This window comes from Aspergillus fumigatus, chromosome 4 (assembly GCF_000002655.1).
Source record: "Aspergillus fumigatus Af293 chromosome 4, whole genome shotgun sequence".
NCBI classification, from domain to species: domain Eukaryota; kingdom Fungi; phylum Ascomycota; class Eurotiomycetes; order Eurotiales; family Aspergillaceae; genus Aspergillus; species Aspergillus fumigatus.
In genome coordinates, this window is record NC_007197.1 from 2,141,535 (window position 1) to 2,164,981 (window position 23,447).

At 50.8% G+C, this 23,447-nt stretch overlaps 11 protein-coding genes across 11 annotated transcripts; 4 read left to right on the top strand and 7 right to left on the bottom strand.

Annotated features, from left to right (window-relative positions):
- Nucleotides 1-28: 28 nt before the first annotated feature.
- Nucleotides 29-1,502, bottom strand: AFUA_4G08280 (glutaminyl-peptide cyclotransferase family protein; the record flags this gene model as incomplete). Its single annotated transcript, XM_746905.2, has 2 exons — nucleotides 150-1,502; nucleotides 29-35 (listed from the first exon to the last, which is right to left on the bottom strand). Exons 1-2 carry the CDS (start codon nucleotides 1,334-1,336, stop codon nucleotides 29-31), a joined length of 1,194 nt encoding a protein of 397 aa, XP_751998.2. The 5' UTR covers nucleotides 1,337-1,502.
- A 217-nt stretch (nucleotides 1,503-1,719) lies between these two features.
- On the top strand, nucleotides 1,720-2,638 carry AFUA_4G08290 (uncharacterized protein; the record flags this gene model as incomplete). The annotated part of the gene is made up of 3 exons (XM_746904.2): nucleotides 1,720-1,945; nucleotides 2,019-2,168; nucleotides 2,220-2,638. The coding sequence occupies 3 exons, from the start codon at nucleotides 1,720-1,722 to the stop codon at nucleotides 2,636-2,638; spliced, it is 795 nt and encodes a 264-aa protein (XP_751997.2).
- Nucleotides 2,639-3,088: 450 nt separating this feature from the next.
- On the top strand, nucleotides 3,089-3,874 carry AFUA_4G08295 (putative histone h1.3.; the record flags this gene model as incomplete). The annotated part of the gene is made up of 3 exons (XM_746903.1): nucleotides 3,089-3,193; nucleotides 3,253-3,590; nucleotides 3,670-3,874. The coding sequence occupies 3 exons, from the start codon at nucleotides 3,089-3,091 to the stop codon at nucleotides 3,872-3,874; spliced, it is 648 nt and encodes a 215-aa protein (XP_751996.1).
- A 268-nt stretch (nucleotides 3,875-4,142) lies between these two features.
- Nucleotides 4,143-8,454, bottom strand: AFUA_4G08300 (mismatch repair ATPase MSH6). The gene is made up of 5 exons (XM_077804601.1): nucleotides 7,986-8,454; nucleotides 7,880-7,915; nucleotides 7,642-7,810; nucleotides 5,195-7,584; nucleotides 4,143-5,130 (listed from the first exon to the last, which is right to left on the bottom strand). The coding sequence occupies exons 1-5, from the start codon at nucleotides 8,313-8,315 to the stop codon at nucleotides 4,435-4,437; spliced, it is 3,621 nt and encodes a 1,206-aa protein (XP_077660747.1). The 5' UTR covers nucleotides 8,316-8,454; the 3' UTR covers nucleotides 4,143-4,434.
- An 83-nt stretch (nucleotides 8,455-8,537) lies between these two features.
- AFUA_4G08310 (uncharacterized protein) lies at nucleotides 8,538-9,879 on the bottom strand. Its single transcript, XM_077804602.1, has 2 exons — nucleotides 9,221-9,879; nucleotides 8,538-9,156 (listed from the first exon to the last, which is right to left on the bottom strand). The coding sequence occupies exons 1-2, from the start codon at nucleotides 9,331-9,333 to the stop codon at nucleotides 8,916-8,918; spliced, it is 354 nt and encodes a 117-aa protein (XP_077660748.1). The 5' UTR covers nucleotides 9,334-9,879; the 3' UTR covers nucleotides 8,538-8,915.
- A 506-nt stretch (nucleotides 9,880-10,385) lies between these two features.
- On the bottom strand, nucleotides 10,386-12,694 carry AFUA_4G08320 (tyrosine--tRNA ligase MSY1). Its single transcript, XM_746900.2, has 5 exons — nucleotides 12,271-12,694; nucleotides 12,048-12,201; nucleotides 11,701-11,987; nucleotides 11,294-11,639; nucleotides 10,386-11,238 (listed from the first exon to the last, which is right to left on the bottom strand). Exons 1-5 carry the CDS (start codon nucleotides 12,630-12,632, stop codon nucleotides 10,489-10,491), a joined length of 1,899 nt encoding a protein of 632 aa, XP_751993.1. The 5' UTR covers nucleotides 12,633-12,694; the 3' UTR covers nucleotides 10,386-10,488.
- Nucleotides 12,695-13,571: 877 nt separating this feature from the next.
- AFUA_4G08330 (aspartate--tRNA ligase MSD1) lies at nucleotides 13,572-16,013 on the top strand. The gene is made up of 3 exons (XM_746899.2): nucleotides 13,572-13,906; nucleotides 13,985-14,691; nucleotides 14,753-16,013. Exons 1-3 carry the CDS (start codon nucleotides 13,693-13,695, stop codon nucleotides 15,872-15,874), a joined length of 2,043 nt encoding a protein of 680 aa, XP_751992.1. The 5' UTR covers nucleotides 13,572-13,692; the 3' UTR covers nucleotides 15,875-16,013.
- Nucleotides 16,014-16,067: 54 nt separating this feature from the next.
- cox10 (protoheme IX farnesyltransferase) lies at nucleotides 16,068-17,936 on the bottom strand. Its single transcript, XM_746898.2, has one exon. The coding sequence runs from the start codon at nucleotides 17,822-17,824 to the stop codon at nucleotides 16,286-16,288; it is 1,539 nt and encodes a 512-aa protein (XP_751991.1). The 5' UTR covers nucleotides 17,825-17,936; the 3' UTR covers nucleotides 16,068-16,285.
- An 83-nt stretch (nucleotides 17,937-18,019) lies between these two features.
- On the top strand, nucleotides 18,020-19,028 carry AFUA_4G08350 (putative monosaccharide-P-dolichol utilization protein; the record flags this gene model as incomplete). The annotated part of the gene is made up of 2 exons (XM_746897.2): nucleotides 18,020-18,706; nucleotides 18,759-19,028. Exons 1-2 carry the CDS (start codon nucleotides 18,080-18,082, stop codon nucleotides 19,026-19,028), a joined length of 897 nt encoding a protein of 298 aa, XP_751990.1. The 5' UTR covers nucleotides 18,020-18,079.
- A 104-nt stretch (nucleotides 19,029-19,132) lies between these two features.
- med8 (RNA polymerase II mediator complex subunit MED8) lies at nucleotides 19,133-19,942 on the bottom strand (the record flags this gene model as incomplete). Its single annotated transcript, XM_746896.1, has 2 exons — nucleotides 19,133-19,757; nucleotides 19,818-19,942. 2 exons carry the CDS (start codon nucleotides 19,940-19,942, stop codon nucleotides 19,133-19,135), a joined length of 750 nt encoding a protein of 249 aa, XP_751989.1.
- A 1,085-nt stretch (nucleotides 19,943-21,027) lies between these two features.
- AFUA_4G08370 (uncharacterized protein) lies at nucleotides 21,028-22,287 on the bottom strand (the record flags this gene model as incomplete). The annotated part of the gene is made up of 2 exons (XM_746895.1): nucleotides 21,028-21,935; nucleotides 21,996-22,287. 2 exons carry the CDS (start codon nucleotides 22,285-22,287, stop codon nucleotides 21,028-21,030), a joined length of 1,200 nt encoding a protein of 399 aa, XP_751988.1.
- Nucleotides 22,288-23,447: the final 1,160 nt, after the last annotated feature.

The following is a 23,447-nucleotide window of genomic DNA, read 5'->3' on the forward strand; positions in this document are numbered from 1 at the left end:
CTGTTGACATATGTATAACTCGCCGACCTTAAACGCTAGGCAGACAAATTGTACGTCAGCGAAGCTCAATATAATAGCAATCCATGACACGAATAGTACATTGTGTAACATTTATTGTGATACAAACAGGTCATGATGGGCTGGCTCACAATTCAGTCTTCCTCTCCGAATGAGATCGCTTCTCCTTGAGCCGCGCCTCACTCCCCGGCATGAAGCCTTCCAATTCCATCCACTCGGCGGCAAATGCGGTAAAGAGCAGGCTCCAGTCTTCCACCGTGTCCAGATCTAGATGTTCACCGTCGTCATCCATTGAATGCCAGACACTTGGGAACCCTGTCATAGGGGAAGCATCGATTACGTGTAGGATTTCCACGCCGCGCGCAAGGAACGGGATATGGTCATCTTGTATGCTACCGGCAGTGGTCAGCTGATGCTCGTTCTTCGCGCCGTCAGCGAACCACGGCCGCTCGGACGCGTCCCCTGAGGACGACTTGAATAGCTTCAGATCGCGGAGCCGCTTCTCGAGCGCGGCCAGTTTCTGGTAGGCCCAGTGCGTCGTCGCAAAGTAGGACTGGATGTAGGGGCTTTTGCTACCCAGTAGATCGAGCAGTACAAATAGCGAGATGGACGAAAGCGGAGTCTTGTAGACCGACATGGCCGGGTGGACTTGTGAGTCCCAGTGCTCGGCGAGAGCGCGCGCGCCATATAGCGAATCGGTGTCCGTCCAGAGATCGAATGCCTCCTCGCCGTCCAGGAAGAGCACCTGTATACCCTTTTGATCTTCCAGGGAAGCATCTGTTCGGCCCTGCGCCTGCATAGCCTCCCACTTCTTCGACAGGGCTGCGTCGATGCTGCGCATCGTGTGCATGATTATCGCGCACGGGGCTGCGCTATCGGTGGCCCCAATAAAACCCTCCGGTTTGTATTTGCTGTCGTAGTGTGCGACGAGCGTCAGTCTGCCCACGTCGCCCACCGCGGCCCAGGGAGGATCGCGCGACGCGATGAAGTTGACGAACGGAACCTCCTTGCCATGAGAGAAGGGCGTTTTAGACGTAGAGTTCTGGAACTCAATCTTCCAGTTTGGCAGAGATGTGCGGAAGAAATCCGCAAAGTGATTGAGCACAGCTGTGGAGCCGAGCGTGCCAGGGACACGGGGCCGCAGTATAGGGGCCAGTAGTGCTCCGTTGTGGATATCGAAGTCGTTTTTCGGTCGTGGCAAGGATTTCAAGGTTTCATCTGAGATCGACTGGTACGCTACTGCCGGGAGTAGCAGAATCGGCAGGGTGAGGCATATCGTACGTAGCCAACGAACAAGGCCACCGTAAGCCGGAACCATGGCGACTATAGGGTGATGCTAGCAGGCTTTCATGGCAAGTGATCATCGACCTTGAACTATTTCCGGTATGCTGGAGAGTTGCCAGCGTCAGGAAGCCCAGATACTCTCACAGATCCGACATTGGGCAGCAGAAGACATCTGGTCGAGGAAATTGCAAGCAATCGAGACAAAGCAAGGAGCACAATCCATCAACGCCAAGAAGGCCTGAATAAGTCGGCTGGCGGTAAATTAGATAAGGCCCGTTGCGGAGATCACCCGTGCAGTCATTCCGTCATTCCCTCGAAGTTCTGTTCAATCATCGAAACTGGCAGTTGTTCGGGACTGCTTCCTATCATTCTTCATCCAGTCATAGCAATTGATGGGATATTTCACAGATTCTCAATATGAGGTTCCAATGCTTTTTCCACCCACAATTGCGCGCAGCGCTTCCCCGATCCGTGCAGAGAGATCTTAGAAGCAGATTATTTACTCGGTTCAAGACGACTCAGAACGCATTTAAAGGAAATGGATCATCTGCCGTGAACTCAAAGGAGAACAGTGGCAGCTTGACAGGCTCCAGTGCTTCCACGAACTCCCCGACGACACACGCAAAGACCACCATCAGACGAGGTAGCGATACCCTGGACCAAGTTCAACAGATGTTCTGCATATGATGCTAAAAGCAAGCTCATAGGTCCTCCAGAACGGATATTGATCTATCATGGCGGGACGGGAAAGGTCATATTCCTGGGCATGTTGCGAATCACGACGATATTCCTCTTTGGTGTCTCTTGCCTTGTCGTGGCTCCAGCCTTTTTCTCTGACGACTACCCATGGTATATAGCACCGGCTGGTACGTTGTGGGAATCCCCGAGCTGAAATATTGTGGGCTAACTTCTAATAGTGGTTGTCGGTGGCGCGTTACCGATGCTCTTCGTTGCGTACACTTCTGCCCCGTTTGTGAACTTTGTACACCTCGCGCTTCCAGTCTTTGCTCGTCGTTCACGGGAGCAGACCCTACAGTATGCAAAGAATCTACCTCCGACAGCCACGTTATATATCAATACTATGAAGTTTACGACGATCCCGAGGCAAACTGAGGTGCGATTGGGAGACCTGGTTCGTGACAAGGCCGTGTTACGGCCAGTAAGCTTCCGAAATACAAACCCAGCTCCTCTACCTTGGTGGGCAGGTAGGACATTAAGGCAATTCTACACGGCTGAAAAGAGTCAACCAGGGAAAGAGTCCTCCACATTTTATCCTGAACTGTGGGAACATGTATATAAGCAGATTCAGACCTCACCACGGCCAAGGCGAGGCTAGAAAACCCCAAAGCTGAAAAGAAAGCAACACATACAGTCAAATTCCCTAGCATATTCCTCGTACCTTAGAGGATTCTCCATGCACTTCTGAAACACTCAGAAGGCAAATGTCGATCGTTAGTGCGGGACCTGGAGACTGGAATCTATTCTCACTTCATCAATATTCACACGACGACACAGACACTTCTCACCCTCGCCTCACATTTCCCTTTATCTGACTTGTGTTGCGTCTGACACTGTGCTTCTCTTCATCGTACTGTTCTAAATTACTCACACGCCCTCTCACTGTCACTATATCTACTGCTACTTCTACTCTCCTCTCTCACTTTCCCTCCTACAACCTCCTTTATCATCGTGCGCCTCCTATTTCTCCTCCAGCCTCCATACTTTTCCCCTCACTGTACAGAACAACTCACTACTTTCTCGACAATTTACCTCTCCAACAACAAACATGGCATCCCCAGCAAAAGCCAAACCCGAGGGTATCTTGGGCCTCTCCGCCGCCGAAGCCAAGATCCTCATCCTAGGCTTTCTCTGCATTACAGACCAATACAAGGTACACACCCGCCCATGAATCCCTAGACCCCACGAGCCACGTAGCTAACAACCACCTAGATCGACTACGAAAAGCTCGCCAGCAAGGGCGGCTACACAGCTGGCTCCGCGAACGTCATGTTCAACAAAGCCAAACGCAAGCTCACCGAGCTCAACCCCGACAACAGCACCGGGAATGGCTCGTCTGCTGCCGGCGAAGCCTCGTCCTCGAAGTCTGCAACGGCTACACCCAAGAAAGGACAGGCTAAGCGTAAGAAGGCTGCCGGTGCTACAGATGCGGAGGATGGTGGTGCCGATGGCGAGGAAGCTGCAACGCCGACCAAGCCCAAGCGGCAGAGAAAGGCGCCTGTGAAGAAGGGGACGGATGCTAAGGCTGGTGCTGACAGTGTCGAGAATGGGTACGTTACTTGGGTCTTCCGCTCTATCTTGTTCGATTACCACATTGGAGATTGCTAAACTCATGACATTACTTGACAGAAACAGTGCCTCCAAAGTCAAACCCGAACCTTCCAAACCCAAAGGCATCGTCAAGAATGAACCAATGGAGGAAGGCAATGATGACTCGGAGCTCACGGTCAAAGCTGAGCTTGACGAGGTCATGGATGAGGCAGACCTCGACGCAGAGCTCGACGCTTTGGATGCTGCTCAGGGGGTCGTGAAGGCGGAGGACCACACCGCATAGATTCCAGCGTTCTCATCTTAATGACTGATGGCATGACAAAACTCAAGTGGAAATGGCTTATGATCATTGTTTCTTCATTTACGCCCTTTTCTTTTGATCGATGACTGTTCCTTTCAGCCCTTGGGGTGTGGACTTCTATGAGATATTGCATTCGTCCTTCTGCTTAGCTAGATGAGAAAGATACTCCGAATAGTCCATACCATTCCGTTTTCTAATTGAAGTACTATCTTCGTAAGTTCTTAAGTGCTCGGGCCTTTAAGAGACAAGATGAAAATAAAGGGTCCTCGGTCTTGCGACACAAACATGTTCTCTGAAATATACCGTAACTAAATGTCCATCATTTGATACCACTTTTCAATCATGGTCTATGATTATCTAACATTCAGTATTATATATCCCGAAAAGCTTGCTGACCTCATTGTTGGAACTGTCGAAGTCCATATAATAAGAATAACCCCAGCGCCATACTCCCACTAGAACCCTTGACGAAGCAAATGGCAACAATCCCTTGACAAGAAACGTCCACTGGAGCCTCCGCCATGATCTCCACTTCCGATAACTCAAAGAGCTTCGATAGCTTTGCGGAGTACCTCAAGACTCAAATCGGACACACTCTCGCTGCTGGGAGTGTCAGCAGGGGTCTCGCGAAGAGCCCAGGCGACGTCACTCCACCATCCCAAGCCAATAAACCCGCCACCCTTCCGGCGCTCGAGGCTTTCCTTGAGGCGACTTGTGTGCTCCCACTGCTTGGCGGCAACTTCGGCTCTTTCGATAACCTTGTTGGGAATACCACACATGGACGCGCAGTGCATACCAAAGCTACCTTCAGCGACGCCGTCCTCCAGTTTGTACAAGAAAGTGATACGTCTTTCCTCATCATCGACATGTATTTTCATGCGTTTGGGCGTGATCTCAGGGTGACCATCGAATTCCGCAGCGAGAGAATGATAGTGAGTCGCAAAGAAGCCCATTGCTCCAATATGAGTGGCGACATGATGCAGCACTGCCTGAGCAACAGCGACCCCGTCATAAGAACTAGTTCCACGGCCAAGCTCATCGAGAATGACGAGCGATCTTGGTGTAGCTTCAGAGAGTATCTTCTTCGTCTCTGAAAGCTCCACGAAGAATGTGGACTGGGCTGCAAAGATGTTGTCATTCGCACCTAAACGGGACATGATACGATCAACAGGTGTCAACCGAGCGGACCGGCAGGGCAGGTAACAGCCGATTTGAGCCATGATAACGGCGATACATGTCTAGAGCAGCGAGAACAGTTAGTCCATTTTCTTTAGAAAAAGTTGGTCATTTTTGCGTGCTTACCATTCGAAGAACCGTGGATTTTCCGGCAGCATTAGCACCGGTGAGGAGATTGATATTCGGCACTTCGCCTCCCAGACGCACGTCATTGGGAATAAAGTCCTCCACTGACGACAGAAGGCATGGGTGCCGCAACTCCTCAAATTCAAGCACACTGCGTTCGTCTTCGACGAACACAGGGCGGCAGCTTGGGTGACCCAGGGACGACGAGGCTTTGGCCAAACTTATCAGACAATCCAGTTGTGAGATGATTCGGACAGCTGCAAGCCATGTCGTGTAGTTCTCATCGAATCGTGCGTAGAATCGACCGGCAACTTCCTTGACGATCTGACTGTGCGTTTCCTGGGCTTCTTGCAATTTGCGAATAAGAGACCTCAGTTCAGGAAAGTAGTAACGCTTCACCTGTTTCGTGGCGGACATCTGGTCCCAATTCTTAGGGATATTCTTCACCTTGATCGGCACCTCGAGTTGATAGATTTCTTTTCCGTTGTCACGATAGCATATGGCTGTGGACCCCAGCTCACGCCGTTGGCGTTTGAGGAGATTGTCAAGATCCCGGTGCAATTGTTCAATACGCTCCTGGGAGGTGTCGAAGTCTTCCTCAACACCTGGTTTAGGAACCAGGATGCCATTTTCCTTCGCCTTAGTGCGGTCGAAAGCTGTTTTCCAATATTCCAGCAGGGAACTCAAGTCGGGCATCCCGCTAATCAGTTGCCCAATGACTCCTTCACTCGAAGAGCCGTTATCCTTGAGGAGAGTGATAGTGTATTCAATCTGCTCGAATCCTTCCAGCACACGCACAAAATCTTGTGCTTTGCAGTTGGCTGCATGGATACGGGAGATAAGCCGCTCGAGATCAGGCATCTTGGTCAGCTGGGAAGAGAACTGGTCTCGAACGCTTGAATCAGCATTCAGGGCATCAACTGCGTCCAACCTCGCATTGATCTTCTTTGCATCCATCAATGGATGACAAACCCATTGCTTGAACATACGCTTGCCGAAAGGGGTGATGCAGCGATTCAGAAGCTGGAAGAGTGTCCCCTCTGAGCCACCATCAAATGAGTTGGCGAATATTTCCATGTTGATCAGAGTTTGACCATCAAGGACCAAGCTGGAGGCTTTCCTGATAGGGTCATACCATGAGAAGTTACCTATGGTGATCAGATCGCGGTCGAGTTTCAGCACCCTGAGATATTGGACCAAGGCTCCAAACGCAGACATAACCATTTCCTTGTCTCGAGCCTCTCGCAGAGTCTCCGGCCACGCTTGTAAGTTATCGTCATCTTGAGAGACAAAATATTCGCTAGCATCGAGCTCCTTCACAGTTATATCTGCTTCCCAAAACTCTTTTCCAGGTTTCAAGTGATTCCAGATGGTGGTGGGACCAGTGTTGTTTTTCAGAATGCGTAGAGCTTTCTGAGAAATCGTGGACTTCTCCAGAAGCAATTCCTGGGGACGAGTTTGTGCGACGAATGTCTCGAACTTGGTCATGTCAACATCGTCCACGAATTCTGACAGAGAGAATTGGCCTGTCGCTGTGTCGACGAACGCAAGCCCAAAAGCAGGGCGGTCGTCTACAATGGCTTCCTTGATCGCAACGCAATAGGTGGACATATCATCCTGCAGCATAGAGCCTTCAACCAATGTGCCTGCTGTAAGGACGCAGGATAATTCTCTCTTTATAATCTTGTCTTCTTTCCCGCCAGCCTTCTTTCCGTCTCGCTCACGCATTTCTTTACCCAATGCAGATTCAGACTGGTCCACGCGGGCAATCTTGAAACCTTTGGCCACGAATTGATTGGCCCAGTGATCTAAGCTCATCTCGGGCACACCGACCATCCGCATGTTAACACGATCCGTGAGCTTTAGATCAAATAATTGGTGACCGATGGTGGCGTCGTTCTCATACAGCTCGTAGAATTTGCCTTTCTTGAAAAAGACAATTGTGTCCCAGAACTTTTGCTTGATCTCCCAGTACTGCTTCTCAAAAGGAGAAAACTTTGCCCAAGCCAGTGGGGGTATATATATAGTACGAGGGTCATAGTCGGGGTGATCTGGTGGGTGTCCTTCAATGTCCCGAATGCTTGCGAGCCAAGGATAGCGCTCTTCAGGCTCCTTGAGATGCACTTTCTGCTTGGCAGGAGCGGCGTTACTTTTCTGTGTAGCTTGTATTTCCCGGTTCTGGCGGGGTTCAAGATTCTCAGGATCATAGGTCCACTTCAGAGCTGTGCCTGAGGAGGCGTCTGGAACACCCAAGTCGAGGTCTTCTACTGGAGAAGGAGGAGCGGGAGGAGAGGACGCCTTGCGAGTCGTCGCATTTGACGGCCTCTTACGCTTCTTGGATGGTTTAGCTTCCTCATCGGAGTCGTCCGCTACGATAAAGTCGTCCATCTCTACTAGTCTGTTAGTCCGCAAGCCAACAACGGCCGTAGAGCTATCATGCGACGAACCATCATCAGAATAGCCAACCTCATCACCTTGCTCGAATTCATCTTCGCTCTCTGGGGAAACCTTGCGTCTTTTAGAGGCGCGATTGTTTCGTCTGTTGGGCCCGAATATCACATCATCGTCGTCTTCACCCTCAGAATCGGATTCGACATAGCTGATCTGTTTCTTGGCCTATAGGTCGTAGTTAGCGACCGGTATCACCAGGATCGACCGCATATACGATTGCACAAATAGTCTTACCCGACGGGACGGCGAAGCAGTCTTCTTTTCTAGATCCTGTTTGCACAAGCACAGTTAGCAACCTGACAACCTCGCATACAGTGCCGCATCTGAAATATCAGCATACCTGAGTTTTATCCTCATCTTCCTCAGGCACAACCAAGTCGCTACTTGGGACAGGAGTCAAGTTCTGTGTGAATCTCGGTACGCTCTTCTCACTCTTCGATGTCGCTTTGCCGGAATTCGCCTCGCGCTTTTCAGATGCCCTCTCTGCAGGAGACGAAGCAGGATCTGCGTTACGAGTACCAGATGGCGTCAATGGTGAGGATTTCTGAAAGAAACCCAGAATAGACCGCTGGTTCTTCATGTTTTGTGTGCTGGAGGTGGATCGTTTCAGCGCTCCGGAGGGAGGTGTCCCTGTGGTGGGAGAGGATGCGGCACCAGCTCCTCTGGCCATTCTGACGGAAAATAAATGATCGGTTGGTGTAATGTGATAATTAAGAAGATGTATAATCCATACTGAGGATGTCAGAAAGCAGTCAGATGGAAACACACTACAAGTGTTGAGAGAGGTTCCCAGGACGGGAAAATGTCGGCTTGTCCGATAAGGAGGCGTCACGTAGCGCGTCGACGCGTTTAGTGGTGGTATCGGTATGGACACTCATCACTTCTTGGCCTCCCCAAAGGCCTATCCACTCTGGAAACCACTCCAGCAACTTATGTCAACTACGCTGTTCTTGACTGAGAAAATATTCTGCCTGGGCTTTTTTTGTAGTGAGAATCTCGCACATGATGCGTTGGAGGAGAGAAAACAGTTCTAAAGCATATACTTCATTAGGAAGCTACAATATCCTCTACTGTCTCACAATGGGTCGTGATCCATGAATGCCAAATCGGGCAACATTGTCATAGCGATGGGTCAAGCTTAATAAAGCAGCGTTATGCGCACAAGCACAGGATCTCCCACTGTTCCTATCCATCACCATTCCAGGACAGGATGTCTCCGACAGACCTAAGGAGCGCACTCCCACCTCTGGTGGTCCCGGCTGGCTGATGCCTAGTTGCAAACCCAGGCTTGAGCAATTTTTGCTCCTCCATTGCAGTTGATAGTGCGGCTTTGGAACTTGCAGTTGCTGTTAAACTGTCCGTTACGGAAAAGGGTCAACCCATTTCCACCGCAGCCTTCGAAGCGGAAAGGCCCATTGTTACCGTCAACATAGAAGTTTCGTCCACAGGGGTTGCTGTCACTATCGACAATGGTGCTGAAACCGCTGCAGGGTTCTGGAGTTCCGTTTGTCCTGATTTTGGAGTCCTGGTCAGCGTTTGTGATCATGTTAGAACACCATATACTTTCAAACATACCATGCCACCTGGGATTTATGTCCATCATAGTTGGTGCGCAATCCCAAGTACACAGTGGCGTTTACCGAGGTGGCCGCCAGAAGGGCAACGAAGCTGAGAAGGGAGAACTGCATTATGTTTGAAGCGAGACGCTGATTATGATCTGGTCTTGTTGTATGAACTGATATGAGTCTGATGATGCTGTTGAGATCGAGTTTGCTGTGGATAATGGACTGCTTTTATGCCTTTGCAGTCGGCGATGAAGATCTATTGATGGTATAACTCATCCTCATTTTGTCATTCCTGAGAACCGGGCCAAATGTTTCATCCAGTCTAATCATGCAGTGAGTGTACTCCGTACTATCATCACCTTCGCCCCCTGCATCAAGACCAGTTTCCAAAAAGGGAAACTGGTCTACTGGATGCTGACAGACATTGAATTTCATGGGGTCACCCGATCGCAGGAGGTTACGAGACGGACTGACGCTGCTGCATCGACTGAGATCTACGGCTGTAAATAGTTCCCTCGACGAAAATCACCCCATTGTGGGGTATCGCAGTCAGCGAATATGTTACAATTAGTCAAATCCGCATGTACATACAGCGTGGCATTGGAGGCTTCTGTATCGAAGTCGAGCTCCTCCAAGGCGATTGTCGACAAGGTATGGTGAAGCTGCAGGCGTTCCTCCCTCAGCTCTCTTTTGGCAACGCCTAGACTCAGATATTTTCTGACGCGTCTCAGCCTCAGACAAACATGCAATCATGCAGGTTGTATAAATGCCCTCATATTTCCAGCTGCTTGGCGATTAATGATCATAAGCACGATGATTAGTCACAAAAGGCATCGGTGCCAGGGTCATATTAAAGAAATAATCCCATTGCCCTAACTGCAGCCCTAGGCTCGACTCTTACTTGGGTAAGCTGTAGCACACTGGATGTAAGAAGATCTTATGGTAAGTGATGTGCAAGGGTTCTTTATGCATGAGACACAGCCGAAATCTCATGTCTTGGCTTTCTGTGTGACAGCATGTCAACCTATGCATACGGCGTTGCCGAGTCACCCTAAGATAGTCAAATCATTCCCAGCTGGGATGCTATTGGTCCGTCTCGAAGAAGCATAGGGTCTCAACGAACTGCCAAGTTCAATAGCTCTCTTTAGCTTAAATACGTGGTGTGCACAAAGTACTAGTGGGAACGAAGTCCAATATCCGAGAAGAACCTGAGATGTAATCTATAACGCTAGTATATTTACAAGGCTGTCTAAAAATACATGTATGAAGTAGACTGGCTCATGCTGACTTCGTCTCCGTTGCCTTTTCAGCAGCCGATTCTGATTCCGACTTCTCCAGCTCCCAACCAGGAGCAGTAAGTCCGCGCTCTTTGAACTCTTCATCGCTGACGATCCTTACCATCCGGAACTTCCATTTACCGAGCTTCAGGAGCAAGAGGTCCCCGTTGATGATGAACTCTTGCGTCTTTTCTGGGAGCCAAGTCTCAATGGGCGTGAACGCTAGATCATCAGACATGGGCCCACTGTCGCCTGGGCGACTTCCCACATAGGCGCCCTTATTGGCGACAATGCGATGGCCTTCACTTTTGGAGGAGACCAGTCCTGCATGCCACAGGATTTTGTGGAACGGCTGATTATAAACCAGGGAGTGGGGAAGCGTGACATGAGGGCCGCCCATGTTGGCGAAATTGGTCTGGGGAGCGTATTTGTTCCCAGACTGAGGATTGGCATAGCTTGCAGTGGGCGAGTTAGCATGGCTCCTAGGCGGAGAAGTCACCTTGGGCATAGGACTAGGTTCAGCTGTCGAGGAGCGTGGCCGGAAAAGTTGACGATGTTGTAAAGCAACTGCGTCAGCCTCCTCTTTGCCGTGAATCAGCTCCAAGAATTCAGCAGCCAGTGTATGCTGAGCAATTCGCTTCGAAGGATCTTTATTTTGTTCTTCCATAATTTCGGCAATCTTAGGCAACGGCAGGAACGTGAACAGCTTCAAATAGCGCTCAACAACGTCGTCTGGTGTTCGGACGAAGAACTACGCAAAGTTAATGGTTCCTGCCTGTTGCCGTCTAGAAGCTAGATTGGCTCACCTGGTAAAGTTCGAACGTAGATGTCATGTCCTTGTCCAACCAGACGGCATTACCAGCGGACTTTCCGAACTTTTCGCCATTCGCGGCTGTCAATAGTGGCGTAGTGAACCCAATGGGTTTATCTAAATCATCTTCCAGGGGATTTCGGTCCTGTTCTATCGCAGTATTCTTGCTGATAGACTTCACGGCGTCCATGCCGAAGAGGATATTCCCATATTGATCGGAACCCCCCACCTGCACCTGAACACCTTTTCGGAACAGCACCCACCAGTCCCATGCCTGCAGTAGTGGATAAGTAAACTCCGCAAAAGACATTCCGTCTCCTTTGGTCATCCTGTTTTTCACACTATAATCATCGAGGTCAGTAATCGTATGGCCGACTGAATGAAAGAGAGTAATAGACTCACGTCTCTCTACCAAGCATGGGACCAAGCCGCGTATGGGCGCCGAGGTCCCGTAGCACTTCCAGTAACGATGTCGAATTCCACCATGTGTTGTTGTTCACCAAGGCTCGCCGCCAGATCTTCTCTTTGTGATATCCGTGTTTCCTGCCGTATTGCTCCACAGAGGCGCCCAACTTTTTCAACTGCATGTGCATACTCGCCATATTTGCTTTCCGGACCGAAGAATCCATCGCCTCTCGTCCTTTCAACCTCCCAGTGGGATCACCGATTCGAGAAGTAGCCCCGCCAAGCTGTTGTTTATCAGCAATGATGTCCACGCGATTCAGACGTTAGGGCGAGGCAGGACCGACCAGATAGGTGACAGGTAGACCCCAGACATAACCCCAGGCCAGCACCATGAACGGAAGCATATGGCCAACATGTAGGGATGGAGCTGTTGGGTCTACTCCGACATAGATCCCGACTCTCTTCTCCGTAAAAACCCGGTGTAGTAAGTCGCGCTCTCTGTAGTTTTGAGTCGAGTTTCCATCAGCTACTACATGGACAACTTGGATGCATTCAGGTACAACTCACCCAACAACATCATGGATCAGCCCTCTCTCTTCTAGATGTTCAACGAAGCTTTTCCGCTTGCCAGCCTTAATCTCCGCAGCGAACTGAGCCCACTGCTCCTCTCCAGCTTTCACCTTTTGTATATGTTTCTGGGTGATCCACCTTCTTGACTCCCTCACCGACGATCGTATCGATGAATTGACAAAAAAGCGGGTTTCTTGAGCAGTTAAGGAGCCTTTTCGCGCAATCTGCGCAGTTCGCATGTAGCTGCGTGCACCGTAGGCCGTCTGCATTGTTGTCTTTAGAGTAAGTGGAATGCGCAAGCGTCCTGCACGAGGCAGAGACAACAATTGTGGTTTCATTGGACCAACTACAACTGGCATTTCAATTAACCGCAAGGAGAATGCGGTTAATTGGCTTTAATGCGAGTCACGGCCTCACAAAGTACGAATTTATCACTATCGGCGATGATAAGCAGCCCATAACTGCTCTCTCCAACGGATAAATATTAATGCGGATCTGCTCTGGCACAAAAAGTTCCAATTGTCGTAAATAACTACACTGAGCTTAGGATAAAATGCAAATATGGATTGTCTTACGCAAGGAGGCCGAGTAAGAAGATCAAAAAAAACTACTATTCTACGGTTAGGGGGAAAAGTCGCTGGAGGGAAGGTGTGTTGAATTAAGAGTACGGCTGGAAATGTCTTAAGAGTCGGTAGCGCATAGGAATGGTCAAACTAGGTAATCAATTTTCAGGATTCAATCATTTCAGCAAGTCTAGCATTGCGAGTCCACTCTCATGGCCAAAGATTCCTATCATGAATGTATTACAGCACCACAAAGGAGCCATATCACATTTCTAGGATCCTAGGTCATATGGAAAGTCCATGGAGGAGCAAACACCACCAAGTAATGTATTTGGTATCAGAGATGCCTTCATCGCGTCCGTCGAAGTAACAAGGAGATGTGCCGAACGCCTTTATCATCCTCCCTCCATCCCGAGTCAAGCAGCCCTTGAACCCCGAAGGGAGAGCCACAAGGCTCAGAGAGGAGCGATAGATCAAATATAACACACTAGGCTTTCATCATCTGAGAGGATATGTTAGAAAATCATCCTGTGCGATCCTCGTAGCCGACATTGAGAGCTATAACTCACCTGTACAAAACTTGGAAGGATGAAGAAAAAAGGAAAATAACTAGTGTGCATCCTGGAGGTTTTATTTGTAGTGGGCTAGGAGACGCTATTCCCAATCGAATGAGCGGTACATTTCTGCCGGATAAACTTGCGATACCTTCAACAATGGGGAGATCCGACTGGATGTCTTTGGATCATGGTTGAATTTGAACTCGATTTGGAAAGCATTGATACCAGCTCCGTTGCCTATTGGAGAGCCTATTATAACTACAGCATCTTATAAACTCTCCCACCAAGCCCAGCTCGGTATGCCTTTGAGCAATGTGGGACGTTATTCACCTCGTCTCCGCACGAGCTATGTTGAAATCTCCAATTTCCTCCGCAGTCGGCCATCAGGACTGCGCAATGGGCTGAACGCTCCCTCTTCTGCGAGGACATTTCACAGAAAACATTGCCTGTTCGAACAGCAGGACCATGCTACTCCACCTCGACAACACTTTTTGGAACAGTATAAGAAGGGCGGTATGAACAACCCGTCCTGCCGCATTTTACCAGTTTCTCGTTCCGCCCAGAGCTAAATGCTAAGGTTGTCTGGTATAGTTGAGTTCCCACCGGCCACGAGTGATTTTGAGACTTTCCTCGCAAATGCATCTGCAGGGCAGGAGGTCCAGCTTCATGGATACCTCGGACCCCGCTCCGACCTTTCCAAAAAGCTATCTTTTGCTCGCCTGACAGATCCTACCATGAAACATAGCATTCAGCTTGTCTCATTTATTAAGAATAGCCCTCTTGAGAAGCTAAGGTCAATCAATGCGAATAGTCCAGTGGTTGTACGGGGCATTGTACAGCCGAAGAAGACAAAGGGATCGGATACCGAGCAAAGCGACTGCTGGGAGGTGCACATTGCGGACATTGATCCTCTGAATGAATTTCCTAAAGACATTATCATGACTCCAGGGACTGCATTTGCTCCAGAACACAGATATCTTCAACTGCGCTCCGACAGTGAACTCCGCGATGCCCTGCGATTCCGCGCTCAAGTCCGCAATATATGCAGGGAAGAGCTGGAACAATGTCGGCCTCCTTTTGTGGAGATCGAAACCCCTCTTCTTTTCAAGTCAACACCAGAGGGTGCTCGCGAGTTTCTAGTGCCGACTAGGAGGCGTGGTCTGGCTTACGCTTTGCCTCAGAGCCCTCAGCAATATAAGCAGATCCTCATGGCAAGTGGGATACCAAGGTACTATCAGTTTGCGCGCTGTTTCCGCGACGAAGATCTCCGAGCGGATAGACAACCAGAATTCACTCAGGTGAGCATTGAAACTCGTTGTCCACTTCTAAACTGTGATCTAACATAAGCTCTTCGCTCAGCTCGATCTGGAGATGTCTTTTGCTACAGGAGAGGATGTCATGCGGACAGTTGAAGGGATAATCCGGAGGCTTTGGTCCTCTTTGATGAAAGACGAGGCCCCCTCTGGACCGTTCCGGAGAATGCCATACCAGGACGCAATGAGCCGCTATGGGTCAGACAAACCCGATACAAGATATGGAATGGAGATTTTCAAGATCGACTATCTTCTACCTGTCGACCTGGTCAACAAGATCACTCCGTTGACCGACCCCATCATCGAGGCCTTCAAATTTGAAGGCAACGACAATGACCCCGTTGCCACCTACGAGTTCATCAAGCAATTCCTCGACTCCCCAGCTGGTGCTCCATTTAACAACAATCCTGAGGGTGGCCCGGGCGTCTTCGTGTACGACGCCAAGAAACCTTTGTGTGGCCTCCAGCCATTCGGTTTTGAAGCTGCTGAACGCATTGAGGAACTCCTGGATCCCGATCACGGCGATCTGATCGTCATCCAAGCCCGTGAAAGAGCCCCCTTCACCGGTGGCTCCACTCCAATCGGCGACCTTCGCCGTGCACTCCACACCGCTGCAGTCTCGTCCGGATTCAAGCCCGCTCCCACGGGGTTCGACTTCCTCTGGGTGGTGGACTTCCCCCTATTCTCGCCCTCTAGTGATTCGGAACCAGGCCAAGGCGGTGCAGCTGGCATTTCATCCACACACCACCCCTTTACGGCCCCTAAGACCGCCGCAGACGTCGACCAGCTCCTGACAGATCCCACAAAGGCGGTGGCCGACCACTACGACCTCGTCGTGAACGGAGTCGAATTGGGCGGTGGCAGTCGCCGTATCCACGACGCAGCCGTGCAGGAATTCATCCTCCGAGATATCCTCCAAATGAAGCCCGAAAGGCTGGCCGACTTTTCCCATCTGCTGGATGCCTTGCGGGCGGGATGTCCGCCGCATGCTGGACTGGCGCTCGGCTTCGACCGGCTCGTCGCTGTCATGCTGGGCAAGGAGTCGGTGCGGGACGTCATTGCATTCCCCAAGACGGGTAAGGGTGGCGATGATGCCATGGTCAAGGCTCCTAGCATGATGACGAAAGAAGCATTAGAAACCTACCATCTTCGTTTAAAGGATGAATGAGTGTATGAAGATGCAGTTGCCGCAAGCCGCTCAGCTGAATTGTACATTAGGATAGACATGATACCCAATCTCTTCTCACGGGGGCGATCTGTAAATAGTTGTCTCATAGAAACACCGATATAGTCTTGGTTTAAGTGCAAGTAGATTGTGATACAGAACTCAATCTTATAAGTTGGGGTAGAGGTTCGATATAGCAAGAACCCCCCGTTTAAGGTGCTATACAGAAAACTACCTGAATCAATTCATGTTGAAGCTATATCTACGTGTTGCGGATCATCATGAGTGAAGTTTAAAAAGAATTTGTTATACAACGACGCCAGCCTCCCATGCCAAAAAGGCAGTCTAGTATGATAAAGTGCTGTAAACAAAACAATATCAGTGTCGAATTGCGCTGATAAACAAAAGTAAGAATCACGAGCTACTCGTCTTCGCAGGTATCATCTTGCGCTCCGCCTCTGCCACTTCATCCTCATCCTCCCAGAGATAGTCATCCTCGTCTTCCACAGGCTGACCGAAAACATTGTTCCAGACACCATCCCAGAGACCTTTCTTCGTGACCAGACCACCGACAAGGAGGATTGGCAGCTGCCAAATACTGGCCCAGAAGAGGCGTCGAGCACTGCCGTTGGCGCCTTGGTGCCGCCAGAATTTGTAGGCCTCTTTGACTAGCCAGCCATTGGCCGCCGTGCTTCCAACCAGGAAACCATTACCGACAACTCCTACCCACCAGAGACCGACGGAGAAAGGAAACATGAGAAGAGAATATCGTAGTGCGACACGGGCATTTGCGGCGGGATTAGTCCATGCGAGCATCCTGTACCCGGCTGCCTTGTACTCTTCACGGATCATGTAGGACAAAGCATTGAAATGAGGAAACTGCCATGCAAAGAGAATGCCACCCAGGAGCCAACCACCGATGCTATCCTTGCTGAACAACATGTCCCGCCAGCTGTCGTGGCCAGTGGTCGCTGTCTGGCCTGCTGCAGCGGTCCAACCCATCAACGGAGGAATGCCTCCTACCACGGCGCCTACCCAGGTGTTGATCACTGATATACGCTTCAGCGGCGTATACACAAAGGCATAGAGACAGATATTACTGGCGGAGAGCGCAGTAGTCGTAGGGTTCGTTCCAATGTATAACAAACCGAGACCTGCAGCAGCAGTCGCAATCGCAAACAATACCGCAGCACGGCGTGAGAGTAGCCCCCGCACTAACGGCCGGTTCCGTGTCCGTGACATGAGGGCATCGTATTTAGGTTCAAGGAGCATATTCAAGGTATTGGCGCTGCATGAAGACAAGAAGGTTCCTGTGGTCAGGTAGAGAAAGGTCAAGGTTGAGGTCGAGAGGGTCGGTAGGGGAGTCATTGAAGGGTCAAGTGTGAGAAGAGAGGAGATCGGGTACATCCCATAAGCGGAGGTAGTCGTCAACACGATCAGGAACGAGAGACGAGGCTTTGTGAGGGCGAGAAACGCAGCCAGCTTGCGGCGCAGGGAAGTCGCAGGGAGGGCTGATGAGAGGGTGGACAATTGAGACGAGGCATCAGGAGGGAGTTCGGTTTCTGCAGCATTATTCTTGGCCGCCTCTTCCTTTAACCGCTTCCTCCGGCGATGAGGTAACTCTTGTGAAGTAGACTGTGAAGTAATCGACTCCGAACTGGCTGCACCCTGTGATAACGCATTGTCGGCAATACTTCGAGGGGAGCTATTGACGGCGGATAAGGATGCAAGTAAGCCATCTGCGGTCCGATTGGCAGAAAAATAGGTCTTTTGGACAGTCGAGGGAGTTGATTCATGATCGGCAATGCCAGCCCGCAGCCGAGATGAGGAGAAGAAGCTGCGAACTGCGACAGGTCGTCGTGATGGTGAGAGTCGTGAGAAGCATTGTGAACACAGGCGAGCAGGATCTCGAGCCAATCCAGACCTCAGCAACGAGGACCGGAGATAAATCATGGCGGAAGGAACATGGACGGAGGGATATTGAAATCACGATAGGACGATATCTAGATCATGAGATAGTGAGTCTCGGAAGAGTCGCGATTGACAGGGCAGAAATTCCCCGGCGAGGCACAGAGACCACAACCGCAGGAATGAATGCACCATTCCGTCCCGATGGTTGTTGCTGATCTTTTGGAACCACCGTGCTCCGTTGGCAAACTCCTCTTCAACCAAGGCCCTGAGCCGTCTTTTGCCCTGTAGACTCTCGCCATGGATACGCTTCAAAGGGTCGTTATTGACCCTCTTCAACCCGTTCTCCGTCCTATCTCGTCCGCTCTCCCACAACCTGTCCACGATGTCATCATCTCCCTGATCGGATCGCCATGCCACAGCGCCCTCCTCCTCGATCTGGATGTCACCAAGGATGCTGCCTGCACGTCTCTTGCTATCTCCAAGGCTCTGGGTATTGCTATTGTGGGTGCAAGTGCCATCGTGAAGGTTCCGCAAATCCTCAAGCTTATCCGCTCGCGATCCTCCGCTGGCGTATCTTTTGTCTCCTACGCCCTCGAAACCGCTAGCCTGTTGATCACTCTTTCCTACGGTGTGCGCAACCAGTTCCCGTTCAGCACATACGGAGAGTCTGCGTTGATTGCTGTGCAGGATGTGATCGTTGGGGTTCTGGTGTTGACCTTTGCGGATCGCCCTACAGCTGCTGCGGCCTTCATTGCAGTGGTTGCCGCCAGTGTGTATGCGCTGCTCTTTGATCAGACCTTGGTGGATGCGCAGACCATGTCGTATCTACAGGCTGGTGCTGGTGCGCTTGGTGTGGCCAGCAAGGCTCCTCAAATCTACACGATCTGGAGTGAGGGAGGAACCGGACAGCTGAGTGCCTTTGCGGTAAGATTTTCCGTCTAGTGATACCTGGGGATACGCGATTGACTTGTAACAGGTGTTCAACTACCTCGTCGGTTCCCTTTCTCGAATCTTTACCACGTTGCAAGAAGTCGACGACAAGCTCATTCTTTATGGGTTCATTGCTGGGTTTGTCCTGAACGTTATCCTGGCGGCACAGATGGTCTACTACTGGAAGAGCCCCGCGCAGCCCAAAAAGCGACCTGCTCGAGCCTCTAGGCCACTGGAAAAGATTCCTGCTGCTGAAAGCACAGGAGTATCGACCAAGCCCTCGGCCAAGTCGCCCACCACACGCAGACGGGGTTAGATTAGTCGCTTTGACAATTCTCATCAGAATGCCTGAATACATTTTTTTAATGTCGTTGAACCCGTTCCTGCGCACTCTAATTGATGGTCAAGTGCTCGCAGCCATCAGCGCTGCGTCGGCGGTATTCCCGTAGTCATATACCGTAGAATATCCTCCAAAGGAACCGCAGGCCCAGCTGCTTTCTGCTGCTGCTGCTGCTGCCGTGACCCCGGCGCAGGCGCCGCAATATCAAATTCCAATCCAGCGCCCGCACCAGACCTACGTCGTACCCCAACAACCTCCATCTCCTCCTCCTCCACCTCCTCCTCACTTTCACTCGCCTCCTCATCCTCATCCTCCAACTGCCTCCTCAACCCAGTAACGACATTCTGAATCCCCATCTCCCTCTCTTCCAACGTAAAGTTCCCACCCCAGTTCCTCCTCCTCGCCTCCTGGTTCGCCTCGACAGGCGCCCAATCCCACAGCTCCGCCAGCGCACTCTCACTCAACGCACCCCGGTCCTCAAGCGCGGACGCCCCCGCCCGCCGACCGCGCGATACCCAGTCCTCAACCCTTGGATCAAGTTTCGTGCGCAGGAGTTGCTCCAGTGTCGGGGCCTGCGTGCGGCCGGGGTACGAGGGGCCCGGGTAGGCGACGAGCGCGGAGAGGAGGTCTTTGTTATCGGCGAGATGCTCGGAGATGCTGACGAGGTTATTTGAGATGATGCCTGCTTGGGATTGGAGCGAGGACCTGCTTCAATTAGCAAATTTTGCCCTTGGATGCGGTTGTTTGAGCTGGGGTGGGTGTAACCATGATGGAAGCGGGTCGCTTTGGTTTAAGCTGCCGATTAGAGAGGCTAGGGAGCGGGTGAGCTGGACGAGCCGTTGGCGGGATTGTTCGAGGATTTTGATTTGGTCTTGGTTTAGGGATGCCATCTTGCTTTGAATTAGAAGTTCGGACTGAGCCGCGATGCTGTTGAGGTAAAGCGGCTGGGACGGTGACGGAGAGGTGCCAGCAGACAGCGAATAAGTAGGCCGAATAGCTGGAAGGTTGGCGATTCGGCACCCCCACAGCTACCGTCGCATAGGGCTACATCTACTCCGTACATCTGCATCTCCATCTACAAGTCTAGTATCTACAACACGGTCTGCGAAAACTATCTCAAAGTCAAGGGCATCACTACGTAGTTATCTGTAGGTCCAATTACTAAGGTCTGCCTAACAGTCCTACGCAGATTGATTGCGTTCTCTCAGCTGCACAAGAATCACTCGGAATGCTATAAATAGCGTCCTCTCCACCACAAGAGTCCAAGCAGGTGAATCCTTCAGCACAACCACCCTTCACCATTGGTACCTTGGCAACTTGACTGAAACGCGTGGAATGCAATCAGTCCAAGCTGACAGTGCTATTATGCTGGAGCCTGAAGATAGCCTATGCTGTTGTTGACTCGTTAGCGCCATCACCCGTGTTTATTTTTAGCTAGATGCCTGTCCTGTGAAGAGGGGCAGGTCAAGAAGCGCTCCCTTGGCTCTCACCGGAAATGGGTATAAAAAGACGATACGGTCTGTGGGACAAGGACAGTAGTCTTGAAATTTTGAAGAGTTACTGAGTGGCAGCTTTGATACTTGTTGATTATCTTACTGAGCTATGGTCAATCATGGCTACGGATTACCCACCAACTAGTCAACGCCAGCAAAATCACCATACTCCACGCGATACAACATGGTTCGCTCAAACGCCGGAGGGAATGTGATATGATGATTGAAATCAACTGTTCAAGGAGGGTATATAAACATCATTTGATGAGTTCAATAACATGAGGCGCATCATGCACAAGGGAAGAACGGGGGAACGAAAGAGTTTCTGGCACCTGGCAGTGGCCTGCACTGGAGAAGTATGAAGATCATCCACATTACTCGATCAGTACATTTTTTTTTTCTTCTCAGCAAAGCCCATGGATTGCCGTACACCAGCAGTTCGTCAAGGGAGCAATGTCGACCTTTACTCACTGCCACTTAGCTTACTGTTTCTGCGGAGGTGAGATACTGCGCTCAGGTAAGTATGTCTGAGCGCAATAACCCTTCTCCTGCTCTGGGGAATGTCTGGTAGATGGGGCTGTGACAGGAGATTCACTGATTTCGACATGATTGGATTTGGTGAATCCCACCTCCTGCGTACGGCCGTCTGTGTCGACAAAATTGAAGCCATGTCCAGACCCTGGATGGTGCACCGATTGGCTATACATCCCACCGTTGGCAGGATCGGCCCACGCCCCAGGAGCTGGTGTACTGATGGTGGTATCGTTCCACCGCGCATGGAGATGGCCCGAACGACGGTTCTTGCGAGCCTGCTTGCGGCGCCAGCGGATAAAGAAGAAGCATCCCACTGCCAGGATACAGATCAGGATCACAAATCCCAGAATCGGGAGCGCAATGATCAGAGCCAAGCGGCTGGAGCCTGAGTTGGGCTTCGCGGAAGGAGAAAACAGGTCCACCGTGGACTGCGGCAGCAATGACTCGCTGAAGACTCTACTCGGGCTAATAGGAAAAGCTTTGCCGGTAGGAGTTCGGAAGTGACAGTTGTAGCGAAGAGCTTCAAGGACTGCGTCGTTCGCAAAGCTGTCAGTAACTGGAGAATTCAGACCGCAATACGGCAAAGAAAGGGAAGGCAACACACAATTTGCAAGGTAGACCTGGGAATCGGTCATATTGCTGGTCAAGTTGTAACAAAACTCGCACTGGCTGATGACATTGTCCGCGAAAGACGAAGTACCACACCAGGTATCGAAGTTGACTCCACTCGGATCATCCAAGTCATACTCTAACGCCGATGATAATGATTGGCAAGACACCACGCAGGGAGAAGAGATATTGGCAACCTGTTCAGGGAAGCCGTACACGCAGCTGCTGAAGGCATACCGGAGATTGTCTAAGGCTTCGCATTAGCGACGACATGTCCCATTATCACCCAAAGGTCGAGTATACGTACAGAGGCCCCAATCGACATCCGCCTGGCCGGACGACGAATCGCTGTAAGTGCTCTCCAGTTGGCACTCCACGCAGTTTTGAAAGTCGGACCCCTTCGTGGTCTGGCTGAACTGCTCGTCCAAACAAACGATCTCAGAACCTGTAGTGTTCGCGGACACTTGATTGCAGACATTAGCGCACGGCGAGCCGGGTGTTGTCCTTAACCCGACCACCGCAGGTGTAAGGTGACCGAGCAGGAAAGCCGCCACCAAAAGCGACATAGATTTCGGCTTTTGGCTCAAGAAGCCGATCATCTTGAAGGATGGGCCGGACCGATCGATCCAGGCTGATGTCAGTCAATCTATTACTGTAAGTTCGAGGGGAAAATAGGCGACACGCCGGAGGTTCGATAGCCGGGCATCGAAATGGCAGCGCAGTGATCGAAAATGATAGCCCAAGGACGTACAAAAAGAGAGAAGGTAGCCGGCCAAGAGAGCAGAAAATGGAAGCAAGTCACGTCCTTGAGTCAGTTACCACCATCGCCAGATTGACATCTTGGTACTCCTCGTGGATTGATAAAGAACCCGACCGGAGGCAACACGCTGCAGCATGGCCAGGTCGACTTCCTCCTTCCAGGATCTGTCGGGACATCGGTCGTAGGGTGCAAGCTGCTCGAGGACGATTAAGCATGCACCATCAAATGGTGCTTGTCTGGGCGCTAAGACACACACTCGCAGTGGCAGCGAACATTGGCTAGTTCTTAGTCTACCATCATCCCCCACGACTGGTTGGAAGAGAAGCGGGACCGGGGCTGGTGCTGAAGCCAGTCACCGTCCAGTAGTAACTCTCCATGGCCATTTGAAATTGTTCTGGGAGCAGGATTCGGAGCGTGACGAGAGTCGACAAAAGACTGGAGATGTGATTGTGACTCGGCCTGCAGCTTGTCGCATCGGCTCACGTTCGTCCTGGCAGGAGGCTATGATTCGTCGATCACTAGCAAACCCCTCATTCAAGTAAGCCAGAAACATCAATCTACTTCCACAGTAGGCACTAGGCACGCACAAAGTACTTTACAGGTAGACAGTACTCGCACTCGCTCGTCATTGTTTGCATCCTTGATTGGACGAATGATGTTCGTCTGTAGATCGCGGGTTGCTGGGTTCCCTCTGTTTGTGCTCGGAAGTACAGTGCCGATATTATCAGAGTCTAGATCACCTAGACATCCTGTGCAGGTCCCTACTGCAGTCTAGCAAAGGTGATGGTCAAGTAGCTCAGTGATAATAGCCGCTTGTACTGGATACAAAGCAGCTACCTCGACTCATCCCTGCATCACGACTTCACTAGGCTGAGTCAACAGTTATCCGGCCCCAACAGATAAAATTATGCTCCATATAGTTTCCATGATAATGGCATGATTATGATACGGAATGATCAGAAAACCTCCTGTTCCTAACAATTTCATACATGGTAGATA